The sequence below is a fragment of the Oncorhynchus nerka genome, linkage group LG18, assembly GCF_034236695.1.
Source record: "Oncorhynchus nerka isolate Pitt River linkage group LG18, Oner_Uvic_2.0, whole genome shotgun sequence".
Lineage (NCBI taxonomy): Eukaryota > Metazoa > Chordata > Actinopteri > Salmoniformes > Salmonidae > Oncorhynchus > Oncorhynchus nerka.
Genome location: NC_088413.1, coordinates 30,938,534 through 30,949,842, shown reverse-complemented (window position 1 = coordinate 30,949,842; position 11,309 = coordinate 30,938,534). Strand labels below are relative to the sequence as shown.

At 41.7% G+C, this 11,309-nt stretch overlaps 1 protein-coding gene and 1 long non-coding RNA gene across 2 annotated transcripts in view; one reads left to right on the top strand and one right to left on the bottom strand.

The window, feature by feature from the left end:
* The first annotated feature begins 2,095 nt into the window (after window positions 1-2,095).
* Window positions 2,096-6,320, top strand: LOC135561859 (zinc finger protein with KRAB and SCAN domains 1-like). Its single transcript, XM_065003983.1, has 3 exons — window positions 2,096-2,786; window positions 3,080-3,210; window positions 3,396-6,320. Exons 1-3 carry the CDS (start codon window positions 2,513-2,515, stop codon window positions 4,584-4,586), a joined length of 1,596 nt encoding a protein of 531 aa, XP_064860055.1. The 5' UTR covers window positions 2,096-2,512; the 3' UTR covers window positions 4,587-6,320.
* A 2,867-nt stretch (window positions 6,321-9,187) lies between these two features.
* The window catches only part of LOC135561864 (uncharacterized), a 16,101-nt gene continuing 13,979 nt past the window's right edge, over window positions 9,188-11,309 (bottom strand). The window contains exon 3 of the long non-coding RNA XR_010459708.1: window positions 9,188-10,961. This is a non-coding gene — a long non-coding RNA (uncharacterized LOC135561864). The remainder of the gene's footprint in view (window positions 10,962-11,309) is intronic.

Below are 11,309 nucleotides of genomic sequence, written 5' to 3'. Positions count from 1 at the left end.
CTATGAAAAATGTACACAAACAATTCTGATGTCTGAAGTTTGTTTGAGTCAGTAGGTCACATGACCAAGGAACTATTGAAATTTGAACGTTTGAAAAATTAATGTAAAAACGTGAGATGAAATTGACCAACTAATGGGTGTGCAATGTGTAGGCCCACTGAGTGGACATTCTGAACCTTGTTTGAAGTCAGTAGGTCACATGATCAAAGAGCTATTGAAATTGGGAAATTTTGAAAAATCATGTAAAACGTGAGATGAAAATGGACAAACCAAAGGATGTGCAATATAGAAGGGTCGTCAGTGGACACTCTGAACCTTGTTTGAGTCAAGGAGGTCACATGACCAAGGAGCTATTGAAATTCGAATGTAAAAAAAGTTTGTGCTTTGTTTACGCTTCCTAACTAATTCAACTAGGAATACAAAATGCTACTCACATTTACACATTTTTATTAGCTTTGGAACGCGAATTAATGTCCAGATCGTGAAAATAATACCAATTTTTCCAACATCATGACACTTATTTGGCTCAAGTGGTTTGAAAGCGCGAATATCCGTCGAATATCCAACTTGAAACTGTCTTTACCTCGGTCGATAGCTTTATTGCTGGAGAGGGTCTCGGGTGCAGACAGCATGCGTTTTCTGATGATTTTCTTACGGGTATTCTACACAGTCTTTTGTCAGACATATATACTTGTATGGGAGTACAGACGGCAGCATTATCTTTAGCCTTAGATTTTTACCCATTCTATGCATGTATGTTGTGAAATGTAACGATTTTGTATTTCATGTTTAATGTGCTTAGTTAGCTGTCGGTCATTTAAAAAATGGCGTTGTTCCTTCATTAGTATGCCTCGGGTATAATTGTTTTTTTTATTTCACCTTTATTTAACCAGGTAGGCTAGTTGAGAACAAGTTCTCATTTGCAACTGCGACCTGGCCAAGATAAAGCATAGCAGTGTGAACAGACAACACAGAGTTACACATGGAGTAAACAATTAACAAGTCAATAACACAGTAGAAAAAAAATGGGCAGTCTATATACAATGTGTGCAAAAGGCATGAGGAGGTAGGCGAATAATACATGGTAATTGTACCATAATAATAATAATGGTACAATAGTACACTCTAATACATATTGGGCACTTATTAGCAGATTATTATTGTATTGGTGTACAACATTTACAAAAACGAAATGTGAGTCTTTTGAAAATATGAACATTTATTGTACAATGTATTTTTTTGTTGATGCTTTTACTCCTGAGTTTGCTCAGAGCGTGATGAGGAGAGGCAAATATACTTGTATGGGAGTCCAGACGGCAGCATGAACTTTTGCCTTGTATTTGTACACATTCCATGCAGTCGTTAAAAGAGAGACAACCGGCAGAATTGTGTCCAGATCCTTGTCTTCCATTTACACCTTACCACAACACCTCGCAGAAAGGTACCGGTACAGAGCCGGTTACACTGCCATGCATCTAACATTTTTTTGTTTTGTTTGCCACACCAAGATTTACATGCTAAAATCGCCACTGCCCAAGGGTGATTTCACTGGGAGGCCTCTGTAATATTCATATGTGTAAACATACTGAAATATAATTGGATGCATTTTACCGCCGTATCATACTGTGCTATGATTGGTTAAGACCACCCAGATGGTTAGGTCATGGTCAGTTGATCATGGTTGGAGATAAGTGAACATGCAGTTGTAGCTAGCTTAATAAAGAGCTACGTTAGAAATGTCCTGTAGTACTGCATTTTATTATTTTGAACAAAGCGTGCAAAACAAGACACAGGTCAGTGAGCAGGTCTGAAGAGAAAGATCCAGAGAGGATGAGTTTTATTAAGGTCGGATTTAGTGTTTTTATTGCTATTGTTATTAATTGTCTGCACTGATGTAAATCCCAGAAAATAGATGTGGTAGTGGCAGCAGCTGTTGGCCTGTAGTAGGATCTAGTAGGGCTAAAGTATTGGTATAAAGTTGTATATGTGTAGCGTTAGATAGTGGTGAGATTTATTTCCCCCTTCTTTTCTGTGACATATTGTGCAATTCACACTCCGACCTGTAAAAGTCAGCAACACAGCGTCAAGTCTGCCGAAAACTCACAGGAAGATGAAGTAAACGGAAGCAGAGAGGATGAGTCGAAGCGAAAGGATTTACGCCGCCCAAAATCGGTCTTCGTGAGATAAGGTTTAGTAGTGTCGAAATACGTTGAAACTTATTCAATCGAATATACGTTTCGTAATGTTTAGGCTATTTGAAATGTACGGATATAAGTGGACGCATGTGGAATTCAGGCAACTGATGAATACGACTTAGTTGTGTATAATCTTTACGGAAATTAAGTGTCCAAGAACAATTTCCACGTTCGCGTTTTTATTGTTATTTAGGCGTGTATTAACACCCAACTAAAATATTACTAATTTGACTGCATAGCATCACATACTTAATTCGCATTGGAGACATAACTTGGTTGATAGATGTTATCTAGGTAACACTGGCTAGCTGCTAACAATGGCTAACTGTATGGTTTTTCACACTCAAATAGCCTCCATCATGGAGGTGTTAGCGAATGCAGCCGTGGCAGAGATCTGTAAACTCGTAGACGACGACTATGCAGTGTTTCGTTTGGAAATAACTCAAAGCCAGAAAGAAAACAGGTCATTGCGGAGGAAACTACTGGAACTGAAGGTGGCACGGGAGCGCGCAGAGAGGACAATGCGAGAGCGCGTCCTCGCCAGTCGGCCAAGTATCAAGATCCTTGACAGATACAGAGGAATAGCAAGAGGTAGGTCAGTTTTTGGATAGTATGCAATATTTCCCCTGATTACTTAGCTATCTTGCACAAAGACAAAATATTATATTCTTGATTTACTGTATTTCCTATTTACTCATTTAAAACAATGTGATGCATCAAACAATACATTGATCAATAAATAGTATATCAAGAAGTTATGCAAAGTGTTAGCTTACATCCTTGCCAACTCTAGACAGTGTCAATAGTGTACAACATACCAAAAACTACAATATAATGTTGACAGTAGCTAAACAAATTGCTTCTTTTCCTCCAATCACTCTCAGGTGAAGGACATCTCACTGGAGGCCACAGGAACTTTGTGAAGCCATCGGGACCCAATACATTGAGAGATGACCAACCAATCACTGTTGATGAGGGGAATGGAGCCTCAACCCAGCACATTATCGTGATCGAGGTTAGTGTAATAGTGTTGCATAAAACATTAGTTACTTTGCTGCCCCTTTATTTCAGAAAGGCTCCCCTCAGCTATTCACTTGCTTACATGTACATTCTCATAGGGGCGCTTGTAAGATTTCCGAACAACATTGTTATCCAATTCAACTCATGTACCGGTAATAACCACCTCTCTTCTTGTGTCAGTCTGCAGAGGTTGCAGGTTCTGGGGTCAAGCAGGAGAGGTCTGAAGGAGAGGAGGACACACTGCAAATCCAGACTGGATTGGCTGGAGCTCCCCCTGTAGCCACGGATGAACCCGAGACCACCCCAGCGCAGCCCAAGACACGACGCAGTGTGACGGAGGTCAGTGGAACGCTGAACACCGTCCTCAAGTCAGAGACCGACACAGAGACTTTAACTGTAACACATAGGCTTTTACACACAGGATCTGACCAAATGTCAGACCCAGAGAGACTGGGGCTGGGGAGACTGGGCTGCACTCCTGCTCCCGCCTCAGAGTATTTACTTTATGGAAACCCGAGCCCGAGGACGGTTCATTCCCATCCGGACTCAGGTGGCGCGTCAGAGACTGGTAATGATCCGTCTTGTTCTTACACTTCAGAGATGGACCCTAGCAACATTCCGTTGGTTTTAGAGGCACAGACTGATCTGTCTAGACGGGATTGGAACCGGTGCAGTAGAAGTGTATACTCTGAAGGGTGCCTATATAAAGCAGGGGAGGGTATGGCCGTAGATGAAGTGACTGTGAAAGTGGAGGGCGACATTCCTCCCACATGGAATGCAGATAGTCTCCTAGGAGATGGACACTCACAGGGCAGATATTTCTTAGATTACAGGGAAAGCTTGGAGACAAATCCAAATGTCGCTACCCACTACCCTTTACACACGCTCAGGGATCGCGACCCTTTGTCCACGTCGATGGGGCCTTCTGATTCACATGGCAGCGTCCTCTTCGATCAGGTATTGAACTCAAACGACAGGACTAGAGCCCAGGATCAGAGAGGGGAAGCTACATCAGGCAATAGCAAAGATAAACGGTTCCTCTGCATGTTCTGTAACAAAGGCTTCAGCTGCCCCCAGAAGGTGGAGATCCACCAGAGGGTACACACGGGGGAGAAACCCTACAGCTGTACCCAGTGTCACATGCGCTTCACCCAGGCTGGAAACCTGAAGAGGCACCAGAGGGTGCACACTGGGGAGAAACCCTATGGCTGTACCCAGTGCCACATGCGCTTCGCCCAGGCCGGTCACTTGAAGATGCACCTAAAGGTCCACACGGGAGAGCGGCCGTTCACTTGTACACACTGCGGGAAGAGGTTTTCAGAGAGGAGCTACCTCAGGATACACCAGCAGAAAAAACACTCCACTCTATAACCATTCCACTCGATAGCTTCTGAGGTTTAGAATAACAGGAGTAACAGATTCCAGGTGTTAAATATTCCTGGGTAGAATGTTGCATCCAGACATTGGCATATATAAGCCTACAAATCTGTTACAGATTGTGTTTGTACTGGGCTATATGATGTTCACAAATGCCCATTTCATTACTTCCATTAGACTACTTATTTTTTTTCCCAAGACACTTTTAATGAGAAAATGAGTGCAGTTTATCAAGTTCATGCCTAATGTTTTGTTGATTGTACAGTGGGGCAAAAAAGTATTTTCTGTCTCTCACAGACCTGTAACTTCTTTAAGAGACTCCTCTGTCCTCCACTCGTTACCTGTATTAATGGCACCTGTTTGAACTTGTTATCAGTATAAAAGACACCTGTCCACAACCTCAAACAGTCACACTCCAAACTCCACTATGGCCAAGACCAAAGAGCTGTCAAAGGAAACCAGAAACAACATTGTAGACCTGCACCAGGCTGGGAAGACTGAATCTGCAATAGGTAAGTAGCTTGGTTTGAAGAAATCAACTGTGGGAGCAATTATTAGGAAATGGAAGACATACAAGACCACTGATAATCTCCCTCGATCTGGGGCTCCACGCAAGATCTCACCCTGTGGGGTCAAAATGATCACAAGAACGGTGAGCAAAAATCTCAGAACCACACGGGGGGACCTAGTGAATGACCTGCAGAGAGCTGGGACCAAAGTAACAAAGCCTACCATCAGTAACACAATACGCCGCCAGGGACTCAAATCCTGCAGTGTCAGACTTGTCCCCCTGCTTAAGCCAGTACATGTCCAGGCCCGTCTGAAGTTAGCTAGAGAGCATTTGGATGATCCAGAAGAAGATTGGGAGAATGTCATATGGTCAGATGAAACCAAAATATAACTTTTTGGTAAAAACTCAACTCGTCGTGTTTGGAGGACAAAGAATGCTGAGTTGCATCCAAAGAACACCATACCTACTGTGAAGCATGGGGGTGGAAACATCATGCTTTGGGGCTGTTTTTCTGCAAAGGGACCAGGACTACTGATCTGTGTAAAGGAAAGAATGAATGGGGCCATGTATCGTGAGATTGAGTGAAAACCTCCTTCCATCAGTAAGCGCATTGAAGATGAAACGTGGCTGGGTCTTTCAGCATGACAATGATCCCAAACACACCGCCCGGGCAATGAAGGAGTGGCTTCGTAAGAAGCATTTCAAGGTCCTGGAGTGGCCTAGCCAGTCTCCAGATCTCAACCCCATAGAAAATCTTTGGAGGGAGTTGAAAGTCTGTGTTGCCCAGCAACAGCCCCAAAACATCACTGCTCTAGAGGAGATCTGCATGGAGGAATGGGCCAAAATACCAGCAACAGTGTGTGAAAACCTTGTGAAGACTTACAGAAAACGTTTGACCTCTGTCATTGCCAACAAAGGGTATATAACAAAGTATTGAGATACACTTTTGTTATTGACCAAATACTTATTTTCCACCATAATCTGCAAAACAAAATCATAAAAAATCCTACAATGTGATTTTCTGGATTTTTCTTTCTCTCATTTTGTCTGTCATAGTTGAAGTGTACCTATGATGACAATTACAGGCCTCTCATCTTTTTAAGTGGGAGAACTTGCACAATTGGTGGCTGACTGAATACTTTTTTGCCCCACTGTATGTGTGGTTTTCCTATGGGGTATTTAAGTTGTTTGTTTAATAAATACAAAATTTGACTTCATTTTAAGATTTTCATTGAGACTCTTTAGTATACATCACATCTGTATTCACCTGACAGCGCTTTATAACCATGTACTTACTAAATATACCCACACACTTACAAATAGCTACTGTACACGTCAAAATAGTTTAGTCAGGTTTGTCTGATGACTTTTGACTTATCATAGCTGACTTCTATTTTCCCACAACATCACATTTATGTCCACCATGGTCAGTTTAACAACAATGAAGTCATTCTATAACTACAGTGTAGGACTCATGACGTGGGGATGGAGGACGGTGCTGCTTGTGAAGGAGGAGGGGTGTGAGGTAGGTCTGGGGAACTGAGGGGACCATGGTCATGGAGGACTACCAGACTACAACTCCTGAACCAGCTGAGCAGCACAGGACCACACCCGGTCTTACTGAGGTGAGTCCACTGTGAACTACTGTCTGCATGCTATTAGGTCAGGGCCTGTATCCACAAAGCCTATCGGAGTAGGATTGCTGATCCAGGATCAGTTTTGTCTTTTAGATCGTAATGAATAAGACCCGATCCTCAATCAGCACTTTTACTCAGACTCTTTGAGCTGGGCCTGTATCCACAAAGCATATCAGAAAAGGTCCTAAGAATCCTATAATAACCTTTTTTTTAAGACTTAAAAACCTCACTGCACAGAGTATTTAAAAAAAAATGTTTGCCCCTTTTTCGTGGTATCCAATTGGTAGTTACAGTCTTGTCTCATCGCTGCAACTCCCGTACGGACTCGGGAGAGGCGAAGGTGGAGAGCTGTGTGTCCTCCAAAACCCGTCCCAACAAAGCCACATTGCTTCTTGACGCAATGCCCGCTTAACCCGGAAGGCAGCCGCACCAATGTGTCGGTGACACGCTGACCGTGTCAGTATGCACTACGCCCGGCCCGCCACAGGAGTCGCTAGTGCACGATGGGAAAAGAACATCCCTGCCGGACAAACCCTCCCCTAACCTGGATGACGCTGGGCCAATTGTGCGCCGCCTCATGGGTCTCCCGGCCACGGCCGGCTGTGACAGAGCCTGGACTCTAACCCCGAATCTCTAGAGGCACAGCTAGCACTGCGAAGCAGTACCTTAGACCACTGTGCCACTCGGGAGGCCTAAGAGTAGGTTTTAAGGTTATGTTAAGACACTGCCCAGGCAAACTCTTGAGCCAGAAGTAAAATCAACTCATAAAAGCTTCTCAGCTGGTAATCGCGACAGTTTGAGGTACCACAAAGGAAAGATAGTGATGATGCTCATTGAAATTGTTGCAAATGATGGGGAATAACCAATCACGATGATGTCAGCTCGGGCATTCGATCTTGCAACCTTTCGGTTACTAGTCCAATGCTCTAACCACTAGTCTACGCTGCTGCCACCTTTTTAAAGTTTTTTAATATATATTTTTTTACAATTACTGCTATATCAACACACTCGTCACTCCTGTTTGACAATTGTAAATTGCTTTGGCACAGTAGGAATCAAGTCACTTGCCGATAATGTTGTATACAACATTTAAGGTCTATTAAAGGTCTAATTTTAATTAACCACAACCAAAGTTAACATAAGCCCTAGATGCCTTCAATTGCCCAATTTATGAGCATGCTCAATTTAGGCAGATTTTTTTACCAACGTGATATTGCGCTCCAAAGGGATAACTTGAAATAACAATGTAGGTAATTAAATAATAATAACACTGCTACATTAATGTGGATGCTACCATGATGAGTGAAAAATTTAGAGGCATAAATACCCCCCACACACACACACACAAAAATGCTAACCTCCCCTGTTATTGGTAATGGTAAGAGGTTGCATATCGTGGGGGTAACTTTCTCACTCATCATTATTCACGATTCATTCAGGACTATCCGTAATCATGGCAGCATCCACATTAATGTAACAGTGTTCATAAACATATTATTTTCTTACTTACAACAAAAGTGACTCCAAAATGACACAATACATGATTTACCATTAATTTCTATTGGGCACATCTTAATCTGTCTGTTGCCTCTTAAAACATTTAATTTCAAATCCAAAATGCTGGAGTAGGCTAAACACCCAAGTTTTAGCATCACTGTCCAAATAAATTCATAGGTGAGTGGACGTCACCATGTCACTGTGATAAGGGCCAATTTATGCTTGATCTGAAAATGTGGTTGGAGGTGCGGTATGGATGGTGTGACGTAATTGCGGAGCCTCCAGAGGCACGCAGAAGCCAAATTGATCTATGTACCACATCGACGTGCGCCTCTCAAATTGTGTAACAGTGTGGAGGGCTCCATATTGCACCGTATTGTCATGATTGGTTGACGGTAGGTGAGGGTGGGAGGTCTAAAATAAACACAAACTCACAACAGCTATGTGCTGCTTGGTGAAGTGCAAGTATGAATGCCCTGACTTCTGCAGAGGCCATATCACTGAAAATGCTGCGCGGTCAATGCAGATGTCGGTTTGACCATACAGCACCTTTTAGTCTACAGTCCTTGACCTCAAACTGTTTGCAGAAAATGGTTTATAAGCTACCTTAAAGTCATGTGATGAATGAGGTGAAATATTATTAACTAAAGTGCACATATACTTATTATTCCAGACTAACTTGTCTCTACAAACTGGGTCAGAGTATACCATCTGTTTACTTCTGTTTAGGAGTGTAAATTAACCACATACCCACATTAACTTGTCATTTGAAACAGGCTTGTGAAAATAACTGTTTTTAGAGAGACAGTAAACATAATATTTACCTTGTAGAAAGAGGAGGAAGGGAAAGCGCTTACTAAGGTACACAATAGTACATTTTGGTAGAAGGTGCTCTTTGGTAAAAGGGGTAAATTGGTCATCAAAAAGGAGGAGGACCAAGGCACTTCATATAATTGATTAAAATGCCTTTATTAGTATGGCATGTTCAGTAGAAACAAAGTTTTTAAAAACTGAGTACAAAAAAAAGGAATACAATGTGCTTTTGAAAAGCTTTTCAATTAGCCCTAATTGGAACAGAGAGTGGTTACACAGTTGATTGGACACACCTAGTAAGCAATACTATACACATTAAAACCTTTTGTGACTAGGGGGCAGTATTTTCATTTTTGGAAAAATAATGTTCCCGTATTAAACGGGATATTTTTTTCAGGACAAGATGCTAGAATATGCATATAATTGACAGCTTAGGATAGAAAACACTCTAAAGTTTCAATAACTGTAAAAATATTGTCTGTGAGTATAACAGAACTGATATTGCAGGCGAAAGCCTGAGAAAAATCCAATCCGGAAGTGCCTCATGTTTTGAAAGTGCTGGGTTCCAATGCGTCCCTATTGAGCAGTGAATGGGCTATCAACCAGATGACTTTTTCTCCGTATTCCCCAAGGTGTCTACAGCATTGTGACATAGTTTTACGCATTTATGTTGAAGCATACCCGTAAGCGGCTACATTGCGCAACTGGTCACCTGATGGCTCCCAGAGTGATTCTCGCGTAAAATACAGAGATAGCCATTATTCCAATCGGTCCTACTGAAAAACCAATTGTCCCGGTGGATATATTATCGAATAGATATTTGAAAAACGCCTTCAGGATTGATTACAAACAGCGTTGCCATGTTTCTGTCGATATTATGGAGCTAATTTGGAATATTATTCTGAGTTTTCGTGACTGTAATTTCCGGGCGATTTCTCAGCCAAACGTGAAGAACAAGCTATTTCGCCTACAAAAATAATATTTTGGGAAAAAAGGAACATTGGCTATCTAACTGGGAGTCTCGTGAGTGAAAACATCCGAAGCTCATCAAAGGTAAACGATTTAATTTGATTGCTTTTCTGATTTCCGTGACCAAGTTACCTGCTGCTAGCTGGACAAAATGCTATGCTAGGCTATCGATAAACTTACACAAATGATTGTCTAGCTTTGGCTGTAAAGCATATTTTGAAAATCTGAGATGACAGGGTGATTAACAAAAGGCTAAGCTGTGTCTCAATATATTTCACTTGTGATTTTTATGAATATGGATATTTTCTAGGAATATTTATGTCTGTTGCGTTATGCTAATTAGTGTCAGTCGATGATTATGCTCCCTCATGCGGGATGGGGAGTCATTAGAGGTTAAAAGGTGAAATACTGTAGCTATGTTATCAAAAAAATACAACTCCAAGCTAGAAGTATCAGAACACTAAAAGGTAGTTCTAACCTTAAATATGACTGGGAGAAGTGTCAAGAATAAGAAAGCAATATATAGTACACTAGAACATAGCAAAACATGAACAACAACAGTCAAACCATAGCTGAAGGCAATTGAGCAAAATGTCCACTAGATGACAGCAAATGGACCCATCACGACGCTACAGGAAAGGTGAGAAATCCATATCTTCATTTAAACCAGGGTATTTAGTGGCCTGTAGTTTGTAAATCCAAAAACTTTCCCTTTGGCTTAACGGTTTAAGACGGTCCCCTTTTCTAATAGAGGCCGGAATATGATCAATACCCATAGCTTGTAGGGAGGCAGGGTTGCCATGGTGTAGGGACTTGTAGTGCCTTGCCATGGGGTATTCTTCATTGCCTACCGGTATGGCGTACTTGTGTTCCGCTAAGCGATCTTGAAGGTGTCTCTTTGTCCGTCCAATGTAGAACACCTTGCACTGTGGACATTCCAATCTATAGATGACATGAGTGGTTTTACAGTTAATTAAATGCTTGACGTAATACGTAATAGTCCATTTTGGAAGCTGTGTCAACAAAATACTTCTGTGCAATATTACTGCAATGGTTACATTTAAAAGTGCCCTTGGGTTTGTGGTCAAGCCAAGTTTTTTGAGAGTCACCCGGAAGTTAACTGTGGACTAATTTGTCATTTAGGGTAGGACATTTCTTAAAGCTTATGACTGGTGGTTCAGGAAAGACTTGGCGTAGTAGCGTATCACTTTGGATGATTCCCCAATAATTTTTAATGATTATTTTAATGTTCTCTGCTTCAGTGCTGTATTTTGTAACAAAATGCACTCT

Coding starts and splice junctions, on each gene's coding strand:
- LOC135561859 (XM_065003983.1), top strand. CDS start 2,513: ATGGCTAACTGTATGGTTTTTCACACTCAAATAGCCTCCATCATGGAG. Junction 2,787..3,079: donor ATACAGAGGAATAGCAAGAG/GTAGGTCAGTTT, acceptor AATCACTCTCAG/GTGAAGGACATCTCACTGGA. Junction 3,211..3,395: donor AGCACATTATCGTGATCGAG/GTTAGTGTAATA, acceptor TTCTTGTGTCAG/TCTGCAGAGGTTGCAGGTTC.